The 20710-nt window shown below is 42.8% G+C and overlaps 1 protein-coding gene across 1 annotated transcript in view; it reads left to right on the forward strand.

Moving 5' to 3' along the window:
- LOC144768897 (cell adhesion molecule CEACAM6-like) overlaps positions 1-16942 on the forward strand; it is a 76365-nt gene extending 59423 nt beyond the window's left edge. Inside the window, exons 4-7 of the mRNA XM_078652910.1 lie at positions 11563-11699; positions 11794-11882; positions 15272-15304; positions 16895-16942. Of these exons, the coding sequence (XP_078509036.1) occupies positions 11563-11699; positions 11794-11882; positions 15272-15304; positions 16895-16942 (307 nt within the window). The remainder of the gene's footprint in view (positions 1-11562; positions 11700-11793; positions 11883-15271; positions 15305-16894) is intronic.
- The last annotated feature ends 3768 nt before the right edge of the window (positions 16943-20710 follow it).

The following is a 20710-nucleotide window of genomic DNA, read 5'->3' on the forward strand; positions in this document are numbered from 1 at the left end:
CTGCAGAGGGCCCTAAGGTCCTGATAGCCTTCGAAGACATCTGCTCTAGGATTAGTAAGAACTTGGAACGAAGGTCGGTTGGGCAAGGGAACATAAAGACCCATAAATGGTTCAACAAGGAATGTTCGAGGGTCCACAGTGCTCTGATGAAAGCTATCAAACAAAAACCTAGAGATAAGTCCTTAGTGGCTAAACTAAGAAAGGAATATAAAACTATAACCCAAAATCGTAAAAATCAAATTAAGGAGGAAGCATGGAATAGCCTACTATCTAAGGAAGTCCTGAGAGACAGCAAAAAGTTTTGGGCCATTGTAAATCAGCCCTTTTTCTCCGACAATGGGCAAACGGATTTAGACTGTGTCATAGAAGATAACAGATGGCTAGCCCATTTTGGCAAAATCTACGAGTCTACAGCCCCTGCCTTAATTGACAAAACCCACGACCATACTAATCTGGTCATGGACTTTAACACCACGGAAGTTGAAAGGGCGATTAGAGAGACCAACAAACATAAGGCCCCGGGCCCTGACGGGGTACCAGCAGACCTCTATATACAGTACCCACAATTTTGGTCCAAAATTCTATCTAACGTTTTTAATGCTATCCCGACAGCTGGCTTCCCATCCTCCTGGTCTACCTCCATAATTGTGCCTATATTTAAGAAAGGAAATAGGGCGGATCCGGCCTGCTACAGACCAATCTCCTTGCTGGACTCTGCCGTTAAAATCCTAGGCAGAGTCATTTTGCACAGAATGGAGGATTGGCTGGAGGAGAGCAGGATCCTTTCAGACTTGCAGTACGGGTTCAGGGCACATAGAGGGACAATTGACCAATGCCTGAACCTTCATTTAATTATTAGTAAATACACTGTGGTGAAGGGGGGGCTTCTTTATTTGGGATTTATGGACTTATCCTCAGCGTTTGATTTGGTTAATCGTCAAAAATTATGGATCATCTTACACAACTCTGGATTGGACACTACTTTGGTTAGTTTTTTACATGACCTCCACTCTAATTTGTTTGCAACGGTTAGGGCATCAAGGGACGGTAGGTGTACAGCAAAGTTCAGATCAGGGAGAGGGGTCAGACAAGGATGCATCCTGGCCCCTCTACTCTTTACACTGTACATCAACGCCTTGGGGAAACTTCTGAACACAGCCACCTTGGATACTCCGCGTATGGGGGGCCTACCTATTCCGGTCCTCCTATACGCGGATGACGCTGTTCTCATAGCGCGGACTGGCATAGGGCTCCAAAAACTTTTGGACCATTTTGGCCAGTTTATGGAAGCCCTTGATTTAAAAATTAATACTGTCAAGTCCCATGTTATGGTTGTTGGCTCGCGAAAGAAAAACATGAAGATCAGATCTTTCAGCTCCAATAATTCACCAATTTCAAGGGTGCCCTCCTTTTGTTATCTGGGCGTCACCTTTGACGAGAGAGGAACCTGGAAGCCACAAATGAAACTCAAGGAAAATGGAGTAATTAGGTCAACAACAGCACTTCTGAGCTTTTCGAAAAAATTGGGCTCGAAACCTATGGAAGCAATGACCAGGATTTATAGAGCCAAATGCTTGGCAATTGCTTCCTACGGGGCAGATATTTGGGGCTATGTTCCAGTCTCAGGCATACAAATTGCCGAAAATAATTTCTTACGGGCTTTGTTGACTCTCCCGAAATCTTCCCCCACACATTCAACGCATAATGAACTAGGTATGGGGTACGTCACTGATCTTCTAAAAATGTCCCCAGTACTTTGCTGGATTAAAACCTGGACCAATGAAGAAATCGGTTTAAATCACTCCATCCTTAAGGATTGTATATCTCTAGATAAAGCTCTTACTATCCCATGGCTAGCATATGTTAGAGCGGCATGCGCGAGCCTAGGGCGTCCGGAAATGTACTCTCTTCCGCAACATCTCAAAAAAGAGGATGCAAAGTGGGTGAAGCAACATTTTAGATCTCTGTTGGAAGGCGAAAGAGAATCGGCTGAAATCAGTAAACCTACAGTCAGATTACTTTTTCAACTTTCCACTACGACAGAGATGGAACCCTATTTAAAATATATCACAAAGCCCTATCATCGATTTCTGCTCATAAGGTTCAGATTTAATTTGATCCATCTCATCCTTGGTACGTATACAGATTGGGGTACTCCAGAAAATTCTCCTCCTTGTACATGCGACTGTTTTTCAACACAGGACACTTTGCATCTGGTTATGCTGTGTGAGCACTATTTGGTCCTGCGAAAAAAAATTCTTGTGCCCATTTTGAAACCTTTAAATTTCGTTCAGGTACGGCCAGCATTACTATATTTACAGATGTTGAACTCAGTGCCAGTCGCTTATGGCGTAGCCTGTTTTTTAGTAGCTGCCACCAGACAGAAAAGAGTAAGAACTGCCGCACTATCAACTCATGAAAACTGATTGTTAGTATATACTCTGGTGAAATTTATATACTGTTATCCTTAGGTGTTCCCTGTATCTACCAAATTCCTTTTTATTAACGTTCCCTTTCTTTTGTTTTTAAGCAGGAATGATTTAATTGTTTTTTATAAAAAAATTATCTTTGTATCATGTATTGCTTTTATGGTTTTAATTAACCGAATAAAGTTTTTTGACTGACTGACTAACAATAAGTGAGAAAGAATTTTTAGACAGTCCCTTTTCCATGGAAGAACTGGAGGTGGCAGTAAAAAATATACCGAATGGAAAGGCGGCAGGCCCAGATTCTATTCCTGGTGAAGTATATAAGTTCTTTTTTGAACAATTGAAAAATATCATGCTGGAGATCATTAGAATGGCACAAATGGGGAAAGCCCCGCATACTTGGAATGAGGCCTCAATTGTAGTGTTTATCAAAAAAGGGAAACCTCCTGAATTACCTGGATCTTATCGTCCAATATCCTTGCTTAATTGTGACAGCAAGATATATTCCAAAATGAATGCGAACCGTTTATCTAAAGTAATTACACCTCTTGTCTCAATAAATCAACATGGGTTTATCCCAAAGAGAGGCACCGTTACACATATCAATAAGGTTATTACCTTATTTGATATAGCAGAAGCAGAAAAAAGAGATCTGGCGCTTATATTGCTCGACGCTGAGAAGGCGCTCGATCGTGTGGAGTGGCAATATTTATGGGATGTGATGATAAAGATGGGATTTGGGAATGATTTTCTAACTACAATTCAGGTTTTATACAAGTCACCAAATGCAAGAATAGTGGCAATGGGTATGAGATTTGAAAAGATTTTAATAACTAGAGGGACACGACAAGGGTGCCCCTGCTCCCCATTGCTTTTTGCTTTATTTATAAATCCTTTCATTACTAATTTGCTAAATTCACCTCATATCAAACCATTCATGGTTAGAAATATTGCACATTCAGTATTTGCCTATGCTGACGATATTGCCATTTCTACAGTTGATCCTGGGGGGGCAATAACAGAGATTAAGCAATTAGCCAGTGATTTTGGAGCAATGCAAGAGATAATTGATATTAATTGGCAAGAGATAAATCAACAAATAAAGCAATCACTTGAGAGGTGGGGGCGGCTGCAGCTATCTATAATCGGTAGGGGGAACATCATTAAAATGAACGTTTTAGCCAAGGTACTGTACTTATTTTGTAGTGCCCCCCCGAATTTCCATTGAAATATATACAACAACTTCAGTCTTCATGCTCGAAATTTCTTTGGGCTCCGGGGAAAATTAGAAGTGCAATGAAATGGATGACGCTACCAGAGGAACGGGGTGGGCGAGGGATACCGGATTTTGTATTTTATTATTGTGTAAGTTTTCTGCAAAGAATGAGATTTATGGTGACAGGGGAGCCAATTGAGGAAGAAGCGGAAGCTCCATTGATATTTTTTTGTTATTAGGGGAGTACGCAAAGGGATGTTTATTAAAGGAGCTGGAGGGGAACTATTACAAACATACACTCTTTAAGGTACTAGACTCGGCTTTTAAAGTATGGAAAAGGGTACGGAATCTTATAAAGCTTGGTAGAATCACATATTATACCCCCTTTTGCGCTGATAAATGGTTCCCTCTGTGTTTTGGGATAGGATGGCAAAAGAGTGGTCAAAGAAAGGTTTAGGTAAAATTGGGGACTTATATGAAACTGGTGCGATATTCGCTACTTATGGAAATTTAACTGTTAAATATAAGTTGCCCCAATCCCCCTTTTTTAAATATCTTCAAATGCGTGATTTTTATTTAAAGAAGGAAATCAAACCCACCCCCAATAAACTAGTGGAGGGTATTTGCCTTAGGAAAAGGATTGGTACGCTATATCAGATCTTGATGGAGTATAGAATTGATGATATGCACAAATATAACATGTATTGGCAGAATCAGTTGGGAGAATCAGAAATCGACATTCAAAATACTATATTGATGGCTAAAGAGGTATGCTTGTCAGCTAATTTAAAGGCTCAAGTATATAAGACAGTGTTTAGGTTATACTATACTCCAAAATGGATGGCAACTTGGGGCACACAATATGATGGTAAATGCTTCCGCTGTGGCGTGGCGGATGCAGATATTCTGCATAGATTTTTTAATTGCCCCAAGTTAACTTTTTTTTGACTAGCGTGGAAACCTTTATTACTAATGTCCTACATAATCCGTTTAGGATCTCTCCCGCGCTTATGTTGTTAGGAGGGGGGCAAAATCTGGCAAATTATAATATATTATGTAAGTATAAATATTTCATATTTCTAGCCATGACTGTAGCGCGTTTATGTATCGCAACCGAATGGCTTCAACCCGAGGCACCTACATTTCAATTTTGGAGAGCCAAGCTGTATAACATATATGAAATGGAATGGAGTTTGTACGCACTGAAGGGGGTTAGAAAAAAACGACTAGGTATGTTAATTTGGAGTGTCATCAAAGATCATATGGAGGAGTAATGTGTTAATTATTATTTGCCGTCCCAATGTTAAGAAATCTCTGAATTGATATTTCTATTTTTTGTCTGTAATTGTATTTGATTTGAATGAATGTCATAGATACTGTCACTTGGTACAAGTGTGGAAATAATAAAAAAAAAAAAAGGAAGTTACTAACCGTTCTGCAGGTCTTGTCTTCCAAGTGAAGATTGAGCTCTCCTAATACTAAAAAGTGACTGTTGTAGGACTGTATTCTGCCACAACATTTGGGCGCGATTGTATAAATTGTGCTGAGGATCCTGGTGATTGATAAATTAGTAATCCTGAGAAGGTGCTAATTCCAAAGGGTAAAGCAACACTTCACACCCAGCAAGTGATATCGGGTGGGTTTTAACTTTCATTCCTTTTTTGTATATAATTGTGACCTCTCTCTTTCCTCCTCTTTTATTCACACGATAACATATCTCGTGAGGAGTGTCATTTTTATGTCGGGCAATGAGTCTTGCTGGGGCCAGCTTTCCATAAGAAACTTGGCACCTGATCTTTCTTCCTCTAATAACATAAATAGATCTAAATAGATCCAAACTATGTGGCAGATTTACAATAACTGGTGCATCCCTGCTGATATGCAGGAATGCTTTAAGCAGGTGCAGGGTTTTGACACAGCATGGGCCCAAAAGTGACTGAGTGAAATCTTGTAGATGCCACTCAGCCACTTTTGGGAGGCGTTCCTGCGCTGGAACGCCCTCCCCTGCGATGGAAAGCCTCCTTCTGGTGCAGGGCTTTACAACGTGACGCATCTGGGAGATGCGTCACGTTGTAAATACCCCGCACCATGGCGCATCTTTTGCGCCGCCACTGCGTCACAAAATTGATGCAACGGAGGCGTAAAAGAGGCGCAGGGGCTTGTAAATCTGCCCCTGTGTTTAGATAGGGATCTGCAGTTGATTAAGAACATCTGCCAGTGAAGGTTTTTAAATTTCGCCATTAAGGGCCTGCTTCCGATCTGGCTCGGAAAGCTTTCTGACCGAGCCGGATCCGGAGTGTTTTCCGACCGAGCCAGACTCCTGAAGTCCAACCGATCGAGTACAATGCGGCTGCATGCTGTCGGACTCCCATAGAAGTCAACGTCTTGCACAAGGGCACCCCTTACAGTGGGTACGCGTCGGTGCCATCAGCACCGTACATGCCTATGTTTTGGAGACCCATGGGTCTCCCCCTGTATCTGAGTCGTAAGGCTGCGGGTGATGGGGTGTCTGACGCGGACCCCCAAAGGCATCTACCCAGACATTTTGTGAGCCGGAAACTTTGGCTTGATCCGGCTGTCCGATGCGTGTATCATACTGGCTCGGTCGGAATTCACCTCCATTGCACGGCACGGTTTGCTTACGGACGAGATGTACGGAGTGGTTCGTACCCGGAAATGATTTGGTCGGCAATTTTGCGTTCCTCCCATTGTACTTGGTTGCTCGTACAGCTGTACGAGTCGGGCCGAGAACATGCGTACGGCCCAAACTTTTTACTGCCGGATCGTGTTTGGGGACCTTCCGAGCAAGATCGGAATCGGGCCCTAAGGGTAGGTAACTGGTCACCGTCTGGTTTGAACCCGCTAGACTCAATTTGCAATCTTCACATTTCATTCTGGTAGTCTTAGGGTTAGATTTGTGCATACAGGTCCTCTCTTCTGATAGAGTAAGTTCTCGTATTTCCACAGCAGAGTAGCAGATCCTGCTTCTATTTGGCTTAAATCGGGCAGAGCTCCTGGTCCCTGGTCCAAGCTGGGTGCTGACGGGCACAGATGGGCTTGTCTTTGCTAAAGGCGTCTGCGTCCCGGAGCACATTAGGAAGCTGGGCCAGGTGTGTGTGGAAGTGAAGCAACAACTAGTGCGCCACCCAAGATGGCGGCCACTATTGGATATCAGGTGAGACAGTAAACATGGCCTAACCTGATAGCACTTGTTTAACTTAGTTACAATAGCAGCAATATCCCAATCAGTAACAACTGTCCCCAAGTCAAACCCTCCACAAAGAGCAATCAGTGTTTTAAAGTGCAGATGCTAGTTCAATTTAAAACATAAAAAAGTAATGAACGCTTTTAAAAATTGCAAGTGAAATACGAAATAAAGACTAATAAAGTAACACAGCAGCAGTTACCTGTGCCTCTTGCAGGCACCGTATTGAACATTATACAGTGCATTTCTGTTCCGTGCCTGCGCTGGTACACAAACTGCTGCCTAGCCCCATACTCGGGTCCCACTGCACCATGCTGCAGGATTGTCTGCTTTGTAGACTAGATTGGTTTTCTGCAGGTAGGGACACCTTCCTGCTCAAACACATCCTCTGAGGCTTTTTCCTCTCTCTATGTTTGTTCCAGAATGCAGCACACGTAGAAAGAGGAACAAAAGGAGAAATAAGCACAATTATACTCGTTACCCCTCCCATGGGGAGGTGTAGCATTTTGACACATTCCCATGTCTACCACTAATGGTAAAGCTGGGTATGCACCCAAACCCATGGGTGACTGCATGGGAACACCCATCTTCACCCATAGAACGCCTGCCTGACTTGCGCTGCCTTGCGTATCTCCACATTTACAAATTCACACAGGGCCACTCAAGGTGGCCTTGTGTGGCTTGCTAAATGTCATTTTAGGTTTTGCATCACATTTGTGTTCCCTTGTGTGGTGCAAGGGCAATGCAAAACCATGATAAATATGCCCCAAAGTATATGAAGTCAAGATCTGCACCCTCATACCCTCAACATATTTTGCCTTTATATTTGCACTCGATTATTTTGTATAAGAAATGGTTAATTTGGGAAGGGAGTTCACTTGGGCGAAACATAGAATATGATTAGATTAGCTGCATGATCTGCAGAGACCGTTTGGATAGGACAACTTGCACCCCTGCTTATCGTACCGACAACCTAACCATCTCTGGAGCTTAACTACTCTAAGAGGGACAAGTGCTACAACAGGGTGCATGGTTCCCACAAAGGAGACAAGTATGGATCTAGTACTTGTGCAGGACAGTTTTAGGACCGAGTAGTAACAAGCCACTATCTTGAACTGATACATAAAGATGTGGACATGACCAGGGAGGCCCTTGAGAAGTTGACCGCTACCCCCAGACATCCCAGAGAAGTTGTTCACGCATAAATAATGAAAGGTGCACATCTAAGGACGTGGGGAAAAAGGTCTGAATGATGAAATCCCATGGCTACAACTGGTAGGAGTTGATTATCCCCCCAGGCTAGTGGGAGTCCACTCACCTTTTTCAAGGATCTGATTATGGTGCTCATCGACTGTGTCCATCCTTGAAGAGCTATAGGGGCCATGACCTGCAGTTTTCCTCCCTTCTCTTCTCTGTCCCTTCCCTGGGTGTGAAGAACTTACAAGGAAAAATAGGCATGCCCAAACGTTTGGTCTTTCTATAATCATTCTTACTTAGTATTATTAAACCCAGAACTTGTGTAGGGGAAGTGCTGCCAATAGTAGACTACAGCTTTAATTGGGTCTGTGACTCATGTACCCACACAGGACTGACCTCCCAAATGGGATGCTCTGATGATGTCACCCAATGCTCCTCTGCTATGTATGGAAGTAAAGCTCCTTTAAAAAGGAGACCTCAGCCACAATAAACCCGATTCACAGGCGCCAGTCAGGGATTGCCTTGATGGTGTCACATGAGGCTTCTGTGGCATGCAGGGAGGACATCACCCTTGGCCGAGGGCTTCCAATGTGTCAGAAATCTCGAGGGGTCAACATCCTTGAGTTAAAGAGGCTACAGCTGCATATGGTGATGAAATGGTAACTGGACCGTGCGATAAATTACCGACTTCGCCCCCATTCCCTTGCACATCGGGAGGAAGTAGTGGACACAGTCAGGTTTACAGACAGGAACACACCTTGATGAAGTAAGAGGGAGTATTTGTATAGGGATATTGATCCCACTTTGTATTATTGATGATGAGGACAGGTATTTGATTTACTCAAAACAAAACAACTCTTCTCTCCTCCCCCACCCTCCCTCCCCCCTGTGCAGTGCTATTTCAGGGTGTGACTGCAGGGGTTTGTGAGCCCTTCCTCCATGGGGCCGGGATGACCCAACAAGGGGTAAGATTGTGAGCTGGTCTCACAACCTGATGTATATGAAAACAATGTTTTTCACGTGTGCAGTGTCACTTTCTCACCAAGCATTCAAGTGTTGCATGCTGATGGTCAACTCTATATATCCCTGATCTACCTAGTTTGATTATTTGAGAGATCCTAAATATATATTATAGTTCTATTACAAGCACTTAGAGGCCTGGTACCCTAAGGGTTGACAAAGATCAACCTTACTGTGATTAGTGGTACAAGCATGTGCAGCTGCCACACCTGAATCCTATGTTTCTGTCCTGAAGAATGCCATGGTCTTGCAATTCCCCTCATCGCATCATTGATTTTTAATACAAAGTGATATCACCCTTGAATATAAAGGCCTGTTTAGAATATGACTTTGTTTTTAATCTTCCTAGTTCAAGGGTCCACTCTTAGGTAGAAGTGTCTCGCTGAATTCAGGTCTTGACCCGCTCTCCATGAAACCGGGTTTTTGGAGAGCGTGGGGAGTGCTTTTTTGAAGCTTGGTCTCATACATCCACCTGCCGTCTAAAGACACCGGTCAAGTTGCTTAGTCCATGTTCGATGTCTCCCTCTTCCATTCGGTGGCCGCATCCCTGCTCCCTTCAGTTGTCCTTATTCACCATTGGTGATTGGCTCTCCTTAAATATTCAATTATTCGCTGATGGCATCATTGACTGCTGGAATATGTAGTTTGTCAGCATATCTCATACTAAGTTGAAATGGATCTCAATACGTGTCTCTTCGTTGTCATCTAGAACTTATAAATCGAGGGGACAGATATTGATATTTCATGAGATAACATACTTTCCATAGGATTAACGCCGCTTGATGTGCTTGAGGGTGAGTTAGGGGTTTTATCTGCGTCCTGTAATTATCATTCATGGATGTGGATTGGCCACTAATGCCTGGCTATGGGAGATGCCGGGAAGTGTAGTCCAACCAGCCGTTACGCGCCACATCGGCTCACTTCTAAAGGAGGCGTGTTATAGATTTGCTTTTTGTCACATTGTCATCATCATAATGATCCAAGTGTCTGGATTGGTTATGGAGGATGCTGTAGTCATCACAAGAGAATCCAGTGGGAGTCTGACAATGATATTGCAACAGACTGTGTTCCTCTTCTTAGCTTGAACAAAATGGTCTTGATGTTGATTGGTGGCAAGTACTTCTCAATGTTATATTTGAGCAGTAATTACCAACAGATCAAATTACATCTGGCTTCAAAAAGCAGTGAATGCTAGCTTTTGGAGAGTGAGTAAACAGCATAAGGAGCTCTTTGAGCAAGTTTTATACAAGTAAGCTACCTCAGTATTAACTCTTCAAAAAACAAATCCAAATTATTAGAGCAGGAAATAGACTCTCTGGAATATATCATTTCAGCAAAAGGGGTGAGGCTGATATCTGAGTTAGTAAATCATTGTCAATGCAGCAAATCCAATTGAAAAGATTAGCTTTCATGGGTCATGGTTTGTGTTGGATTACCCAGAAAAAACTGAACATTTGAGACTTCTGTCAATGCCGGACAATCCATATGTATGGAGTGAAGATGAACAAAGCGTATGTGATGATGTAAAAGAAGCTATTGCTGGACCAGGTGTAGGGCCTATGTTCAATGTTGGTTTAAAAACCATTGTCACAGTGAATGCCAGTGACATGACCCTACGGGGATGCTCTCTTGCAGGTATGTGAAGGAGGAGAGAAAGCCGTCACTTTTGCTAGCTGCCTTTTGTCTAGCAGGGTTAGGAATTACTTGGTAATTAAAAGAGAGGCATTAGCAGCATTCTAATCCTTCTAGTCCTAAGAAGATCTTGCAAGATATGTAGCAGTGGGTTGTTGATCTGCATTCTAAGTCATAAGAGCTCTTATTCATGAATACTATGACCATACACTCTACCATTGGGGCATTGAGGGCAACTGATAGTTAGGAAGGGATTCTGTCTTGTTTGGACTTTGGAAAAGAAGAACGTTTTGGAAGTATGTATGCACACCTCTGGGTACATTTCCCAGGGTAGGTGGGAAGGATAATCTCATTCGGTAAGGCACCATGGAAATGGCAGTTTAACTCAGGCAGTTGAGAGGGCAGTTGAGACATGTTGTGGGAACACCATACTACAATTACTAGTGTCATGGTTAAATCCCCTTTTGAGATTATTTGAAATGGACCAGCTTGTACAAAGTTGACTACAAGATGGTTGCAAAACATTTATGAGGTTGAGATTAACGCCCAACGCTTCCCATGCCAAGTAGTTGAATTTGATGATGATCATTTAGATGTACAAAGACTGACATTACCTTACCACACAATTTAGCCATATACTTATGAAAATGTATTTCTCTTCTCAGTGCCCATATGCTCTTGCTCATGTATGTCCATTTAGTACAGCCAATGTTCTTTCACCATCCCTAAATCTTTAGTGAGATGGCGTTATGGCCAGCAACCCACTCTAAACATTGCCACAGCTCCACTGCAGGTGCTCCGATCCAGTGTAGATAATCAAGACACTCACTGGCTGCTTTCATTCTGCTTCCTCCCACAGGCAGACCTTGCCCCGCCCCTTGCACCTGTTGGCAGACCACCCTGGGCGTGGCCTGTGGAGTTCTCCTAGGTGCTGCAATCATTGTGGCAGTGATTGTGGTTCATTATGAGAGACATCTGAAACAAAAGGACACAAACAAAGGTAAAATTATCCTTAATTTATCTTCTGTATATTATATACTATATACTCTGCATATGTGACACAAAAGTAATGATTCCATCTTTCTTTGTCTCAGATGAAAATGTGTACCAGAATCCCAGCATTATCAAAAATGCTGATACCCAATATGAGAATGAGCGAAAAGATCGTGAGGAACAGTCAGTGGTGAGTAGCAGGCAGTGATGAAGTCCTGTAAATAATGCTTCATAATAGCAAATCCATTGTACTCATATTTTTATTGTTTTTAATGTTGATACTGTATGGAACAAAGTGCATAGGCCTTTCTCTCTGTGCAGGAAGAGCATAGATTAGGGAGGTTGGTTTAGCCTATGTCTGGCAGATACACGGGCTTGCTTAAATCCAGTGGCAAAGTGAGCAAGGGACTCGCGTCTGAGTCCCTTGCTCACTTTGCCACTGGATTCAAGCAAGCCGGGCTGAAGACGGCTGAAATGCCAGAAACCGGTCCTCGGAAGCTTGTTTCCGGTCCAGGGAAGGCAGGGCTTGGCAGTTCGGCTGGACTGTTCCCATGAGGCACAGGGTCAGACTGATTTGCATATGGCCATGTCTGAACTGGGGTGGCAGAGTGGGCTAAAGAACAGTAATTGATTAAACTCAGATCTGTTGACTGGGTGTGAGTGTTTGATTGGTTCAGATGCTCCGTCCATTACCACCCCCTTTTGTACCACTTTTAGAAAGTGGACCTTTCTCTTCTTTTAAAGCTGTGTGTGCCTTACAGCCTGTCTTCAATGCATGTCTGGGGTGGATAACAGCTACTCTTTTTTGCATTTCTCTCTAGACAGGAAGGGCGGGTGTGACAGAGAACTCATCTGTATTCATCAGAATTCTGATAGCTCTTCCAGGGCTGGGGAAAAAGGGGGACCAGTGCATTCAGAGGCCTTCTTCGAAGTTACTCCTACTGTAAAGGCAAAACTGGGTAGAAGTACTGGGCCTCTGACTCTACCATGACTGTATACTACTGGACCTGTGAAGACCTCTGCCTGGAGCAAAGACTGCTGTAGTACAAGAATTTCCACTCTGCTTGACTACTCCTTTGGAATAACTGATTTTCTGCTTTGCTGTCATTTCCTGCTGAGGACAAGGGCTGGACCCATCTCACGTAAATCAGTATGGCTACAAAGAATTGCTGGTTTGCCTCCTATTTTGAAATGTTAGAGCCATCAAAGATTTCCTACAAATCTGCAACAGTACCTTAACTCTGCCATCTGTGAGTCCGGCTCTGCCCAGTGGTGCCAATCCAGTCCTGGCTCCTTAAAAGTGAGCTTCTTATGTGCAGAACCATCAAAACCATGTAGCGACGACTTCGTGCTGATCAAAAAATGATGTTTTGCTCTTCAACGCAGGAGCCGATCAACAACACCACTTCGATTGAGTATGCGGCTGTATGACAACAGACAGTGCGCCTTGACAACTATGCAGTGCCGGCATCATAAAGGGGTTTGTCAATGTAGTCTTCATTACCTTCGTGGATCTGAACAGACACACCAAGTCTTCGAAGTCGACGCTTGCTCCATCCAAGGTATTTTTTGAGTGGGACCTATGTGAGTCCTGTATCTGGCCTGCCCTCCATCGCAGTCAACCTGAACTTAGGATTTTCCCCGATCCAGAGAAACCTCAAGTAACCCATTTGGCCCATATGCTTCTAAGCACTACTTTTTGAATGATTCTTTGAAAATGCATAAGTTCAGCTCCACTAATCAGATTTTTGTCGTTTTGGCCTGTTTTATTTATAAAAATAAATTATATTTTCCTAATCCTGTGTGGAGTCTTTTTGTGGCATTTTCATTGTATTGCTGGGTGTATGTATGTATTGCACAAGTACTTTACACATTGCCTCTTTAGATAAGCCTGAGAGCTCTGAGCCAAGCTACCATAGGGTAATCACGGGTCTATGGTCATTACATTTTCCTTATCAATAAAGTCTTTTAACATAATCATTTTTGGAAACATGTGCACATGATGGTTCATGTTGTGTTTTTTCAGCGTGTGAGCATTTTACAAAACATTAATTTGTTTTGTTTCAACTCAAAAGCTTGTGCACACCTTTTGTATCAATATTATCAGTGCACCAATTGATTTATTTCATCATGCTGAGTGAGCATTCAGGAACGATGTCCAGACATCTGGGCTCATTACATATTCCTTGACACTAAAGTCTTTTAACAATGGAGGTTGCTCCAAATAATTTTTGAAAGCATGAGCGCACATATTCAGTTGAATTGTCGTCCATCATATTTTATTGGAATTTTTGAGCACTTTGAATTTTTCCTCAGTTTCTTGCATGACCATGGCTTTCCTGTGATTTGTCCTTTATTAGTGAAGCAGTGAAACATCTTATTAGGGGCACAAACACGTTCCTGTGATGATCATTCCAAAATGGTCTCTTTTAGGTTCTATACATTTCTGATATTTCATTAAGGCCAAACATAGCGCTGTTGAATCTCATGATGAGGTAAGCTTCTTTGTATGGCAAGATTCTTTCAATATCTCCGCCTCTTGGTGTTTGTTTGACTACTCAGAGGACTGTCCATTTTATGACCTTTTTCCTATAGTTTGCTTGTATGAAGGGGCTCACCATTGGAGCATTTGCAACTTTAATGCAAATTCTTGATTGATGTTGGACTATTCTCAACCGGATCTCTTGGTTAGTCTTTCCAATATACAGTTTTCACAAGGGCATGTAATCCCATAAAAGAAATTTTCTGTTTTGCAATTCGAAAACATCTTGTGAGTCTATTTGATGGTATTATGCTCAAACAAAGATCCTTCGCATGTTGTTTCACATGATACACAGTTCCCACATATGTTGTGGCCCTCAATAGGTTTCAGATTCCAATGGACTCATAGGTCCTTTTTCTTTGGTCTTGAGGTACAGTCGACCCTCACCAGTTTTTGGCCAATGCGCAATTCTCTCTTTTCTTGGCAAAGAGTTGTCTTTCAAACGGGCATTTCAAATTTTGGAGCAAGTGCCAATTTTCCAGGATAATTTGGCGGAATTGGTTTGTATATTGTCCACAGGTAGAGACACACACCAATTTGGTCATGGGTTCCTTGAATTTCTTCGATAAGACGCATTCCCTTGGTGTAAATCAAGCCCTCAATTTGGCATTTTCAGGAGTTCTTTGGGGTAACCTCTTTCCCTTAGTTGCTCACACAGAGATGTTGCTGGGACTTTGAAGTCCTCATTCCTTGAGCAGTTCCCTTTGATCCCCAGCAGCTGGCCATACGGCAGATGATCACGCAAAGACCAAGGGTGTAGATCTTTTTGATGTAGGATCGGGTTCCTATCGGTTGATTTGTGATGTAGTGTTGTCCTTAATTCCTTATTGATAGGCCTGACTTCCACATCAGGGAACTTGGGAGAGGTCTTGCTTTGTGAAGTATAATTGGTGCTATAGAGGTGAAAGTCAGTTTATTCTTGTACTATCCTTCCAGCCATAGGGCCGCTAGGACAGGATGCTCTATTGATGTCAGATGCTCTCTTCCTGTTTTATATTTGTTACATGCACTAAGTCTTTTCCTTCTCTCTCCTACAGAATCCCGGCTCCGCTGCAGACCCAGCGTACATGGTAAGTACATAAAACAGTACAAGGATCAGACCTTCTGACATCACATGACTTTTAAATTACAGTCATTATTGTATTCCACCTTGGAGACAGGAAGCATATCCCTGGCACAGGAAGTGGTGGTGCCGTTACTGTGGGGAGGAGTCTGTCTGCCTGAGGGACAGAGAAACAGGAAACAGAGGCAGGGCAGATGTTCTTGGTCCTCAACTTTGAAGGTTACAGAGGGAGATGAGGAGTCTCAGGGAGGAGAACATCAGCAGAGCATAAATCAAGAACTGATGCAAACTAACCGACAGGAGAAACAATATGCAATAACAACAATACTAACTATTATTAATATTTGTGTTAATAGAATTCTTAATAGCGCACTTCTCCATGTCATAGCAGATGTTAGTACCAGTATTTGCTCTTAATTATGTGTCGGAAGGATAAATGGCTGAATTCCAACTCATGATCTGGCAACGTCAGCAGATAAAACAATAAATCCCAACAAATCATAGTCCTCAGATTAACTGAGCAATGATTGAGTGTGTGTTCACCTAACAGAAGGCTTGTGAGAACGCTAGTCTCCGCTCAATGAGGAGTTGTCTGTCCGGTCATCGTGTCAGGTGTTTCTTTCTAAGTTTTGTAAAACAAAAGCTTGAATGTTCCTGACACACTGGGGGGTTTCACACAAGTGTATAGGGCAGGAGATGAAGCTACCATTGATGCATCAGGTACAGTGGCACCAGGGACCAAAGGCCCAAAGAAGTTCATTGATCCTGATCCCTGACAATGATGTGTTTTACAACCCTAACAGCAGCCTAAGGAGGCATTTTCCATGCTTGCACCAGGGCCCCAGGCATCCCAGCTGTGCTCCTGGCATAGGGGGCATTGTTTGTTCCAGATCCATGGAGTCTGTGTCTCTCTGAGTTATGACAGCTGAGCCTATTGTCCTTTTTGCATTCACGCCTCTGCATGACACAGTGGTACAAAAGGGGGTGGTGATGGACGGAGCATCTGAACCAATCAAACACTCACACCCAGTCAAAAGATCTGGGTTTGACCCATTACCGTTCTTTAGCCCACTCTGCCACCCCAGTTCAGACACGGCCGTATGCAAATGAGTCTGACCCGGTGCCTCATGGGAACAGTCCAGCCCAATCTGCCAAGCCATGCCTTCCCTGGACCGGAAACAAGCATCCGAGGACCGGTTTCTGGCATTACAGCCGTCTTCAGCCCGGCTTGCTTGAATCCAGTGGCAAGGTGAGCAAGTGACTCACGTCTGAGCATACCCTGCCACACTTATGGCGGCCAAAGCGGTACAAAAGGGGGTGGTGATGGATGGAGCATCTGAACCAATCAAACACTCACACCCAGTCAACAGATCTGGGTTTAATCCATCACCGTTGCATGACACAGGGAATCATGAAGAAGGTGGGCGAGCTATCCACCAATTGCTGGTGTATACATTCCTATCCAAACTGTGCCATACTATTCCCAGACTGTACCCTCTATTATAAATGAAGCATATAAACATCTGATGCTGGCCTAGAGCAAAGGGAATCTACTAAAATATTTTATATTTCTAATACTTGATTCTTTGATTTCCAGGAGTTGAAACATGGAGACCGAGCAACCTACGAGCAGATCAAAAGGTAAAAGATGAAATATTCCATTTCAATTTATTATTGTTTCTTTATCTTAAGCAAGGTCTGGTTAATATATTGAAGGAGGTCTTTGGGGGTCATTTAAACCCTTAGACCGGACAGTTTAGCTGCTGTCCTGTTAGAAGATCACTGCCTACCCTGCCTGCCAGCGGGGATCTTATGGCCTTCAATGCATCTGTCGGTGATGTGGTTGTAGTGAAGCTTTGTTGAACAAGAGACAATGTCATTTTTGGGTTAACTAGCTAAATTTGTTATATTTTCTATGATAAACTTCCACAGCAGGATTTTGTTTTGAAAACAAAGATTCAGGGACCCTTCACTCTTCCGATTGGTAATTTATTCACTTCTCTGCCACACCTCTGAGTGGGGTCTCTGACAGAGAAGTCTTAAGGCATATTGTGTGCTAAAATATTGTCCATCAGATTATTCATTATAATACGATAATTTGTCAGAACAACATTGTGTCAGACAATATTGTGCATATATCCCACAGGATGTGGGCCACGCTCTGAGCCTCTCTTCACATTTTATTTGCTGTTGTATCGGTGAGTAAAGTGTAAAATGTTTTTATGTCATACGGGGTTTGGAATATTGTTGGGGGGTATTTATAATGTGTGGTGACAGAAGGAGTATTGTTCAAGAGGACTCACCCCTACTGCTTGATGCTTTCGTCTTGTGGGATTTTTTGTAATTATGTGATATAAATAAATTAATAATTTATAAATATTAAAAGGAGCTGCGGTATCTTTTAAACGCCTCAATTTGGCAATGATCTGTGCACTAACCGAGAAGAAGGATTCCAAGGCCCACCAAGAAACACTTCTTTCAGAAAAGCAAGTATTTTCTAGCATTTTAACAAGGTCAACTTTTGGCGTTTACAAAGTGCTTGAATGACAAAATGTATGTACTTTTTAGGTCTCGCCTGAGCCAGCGCATGCGCTGACTTGCGAGACATTTAGTAGCTGCTTAGAAAAGTGCTACTTTGCCGGCCACCAGCTTGCTCTCACGCGCACGTGTGACGTGCACAGCTGCCATTTAGCTTCTTTTATTGTGTGTTTTAAGGCCCTCCCTTACCCCCTCCCTTCTATCACTCCCTCCTTGCCAGCTTCCTGCCTTTGTATGGCACGCGCTAACTTGTAGCCGTTTTACTTTCATTATTTGCACTCCCTTCTTGTCTTTGTCAGCTTTCTGTATTTGTTTGCAAACTATGTTTAAGCTTGGCCAAGGCTGACTTTTATTACGGGCACAAGTTCCATTTGGAACTTTATGTGTTATGGCAGGGTTTTCAGCAACCTTAAAGCTGTGATTTATGAAACATCTCAACATAGTTTATTTCGAGATGCTTTTAGTATTACTGTTTTGTGACTTAAGGAACATTAAGGAAATGTTACGTGAAACTGGACAATGTTCACAGTGTTTATTTCTGATCGCAGCGGCTGCTTCATGTCCGTTGCACCATTCAGGGAGTCCTTTTGTTGACGCTTTCATGAGGACATGATGAGGAAGCTAGAAACCTTTGGCACATTCTCTTTAACCCCTTCCATGCTCCCGTCGGCCACTCCCTCACCAGTGCTGCACACGACCAACTGCCGACGCAGCCCCACCCACCCTTTAGAACGCCCGCACCACAGCAGAAAAACCACAGCGGTTGAGGCGTTAAAAGCACAGCATGTTGGCGACTGGTTCGTCGATTGCACCTATGTAGCGCTTTAGATCTCATAGCGCTATGGCGGGTGCAGCAGTTATAACACGCAACCACACACACACAACTACAACCACACACACAGAACCACACACACAACCACACACACAACCACACACACACACAACACGTACAACCACACACAACCACACACACACACAACCACACACACAACCACACACACACTAGCACACACACAACCACACACACATACAACCACACATGCCACCACAACCACACACACAACCACACATACAACCACACACACAACCACATATACAACCACACACACACAACCAAACACACAAACACAGCCACACACACAACCACACACAACCACACACATATAACCACAGACACACACTCAACCACACACACACACAACCACACGCAACCACACACACAAGCACACACACACAACCACACACACAAACACAACCACAACCACACACACACACACACACACACAACCACACACACAACCATACCAAGCATTGGCATAGCCAATAGGTCTCACCTATGGGACCTTATAAGTGTTTAGCCATGCAACAGTTGATGTGGTTGCACAAAGGAAATTGTGCTGCATAACTAAATACTTAGAAGGTCCCAAACGCGAGACCTATTGGCTATGCCAATGCTTGTTTCTATTTGCGCCGAAGCGCAGGGATGGGCGCTTGTTGCAGTTTCGGACTTACCAATGAGATCGGCATTGTATGTGTGGCAATTGGCATGGTTGGCTCTTGGCAGGCATTTCCGGAAACTGTCACGCTCTTTTGAAATGCGGGCACAGCACATGAGATAGCCCGTTGTTGTCTAGAACCTAACGTTTGACGTATGCGGGAGCCACTGTAAAAATATTCTAGTACCGGCCTGTAAGCGAGAAATCCATGTGTACGGCTGAAAGCACCGGCGGCCAACTTAGAATACCGGAATATTTACATTGCAGCTGGTACCTTCACTGTGATATGCACACCATTTTACAAACTTTATTACTAGCCATTTCATGTTTACAATGGTGATTTGCACACCTAATGTGAATACTTCTAATGGTGTTTTAAACTGAAAGTTATTGAAATATCAACTGTCGAGCAGACACTGCCATCCAGTCTTTACTGCTCAAACTACATTTACTAATGTGTCAATTGTAACAGCAATTGGCACGCTTTTATTTAAAGAAAGTGTCACAAAGTGTCACAAAGGTTTAACTGTACTGCATGATTTATAGTGCCAATTAAAACGGCAATTGGCATGCTTTAATTCAGTGCAGTCAACAACAGCGATCTACACGCTATTGTTACAGTGTATTTTGCGGAAATCTATAGAGTAGAGGGCGTTCTATTATTATTGTTATTATAGCATTCCTCTACAAGTTATTAATCAGCATGGCTAATACCAATATATTCAATCAACCACCACTATTTCTTCAGTCACCAGGGAAACCAGTAATGAGATGGAAAAACAGGCACAATTCATTTGAAAATTATTTAATTGCTATTGATGGCAAAACGTTTGATCCTGAACAGAAAAAAGCATGTATGTCTGGTTTGTTAGGTACGGCAGGTAAAGGGTTTTTTGATAACCTACCAAACATAGAAGCAGGTACCTTTAAATGAATATGAGGAAGTAGGAAAAAGAATGGAAAAACAGTTTATTGAAGCACCAAATGGTATGGTGGAAAGGCAAGCTATTAATATGTGAAGACAACAGGAGCAAGCACTTATTGAAGAGTACATTGGGGGTTTGCGTATTTTTTTTTAGCAGCTTCATGTGAATTTGAAGACATGATGGATATGTATTTGAGAGGTCTTATGGATTTCACTCTAATTCTAAAAAAATACATGAAAGACTTTTGGCATGTCGAAATCCAATACTTATTGACATCTTAGACATAACCAAAGTCATTGAAAGATCTTTATTATCTACAAAAATGTTATCATTAGTAAATACACAACATCAATCGGTTTGTGTTGTTCATAAAAAGAAAACAGAATCAAAAAAAGTGGAGGAACTTTTACGACTGTACAGGGGAAACAAAAGTCAGACAAATTCTTTGTAAAA

This window comes from Lissotriton helveticus, chromosome 7 (genome assembly GCF_964261635.1).
Source record: "Lissotriton helveticus chromosome 7, aLisHel1.1, whole genome shotgun sequence".
Lineage (NCBI taxonomy): Eukaryota > Metazoa > Chordata > Amphibia > Caudata > Salamandridae > Lissotriton > Lissotriton helveticus.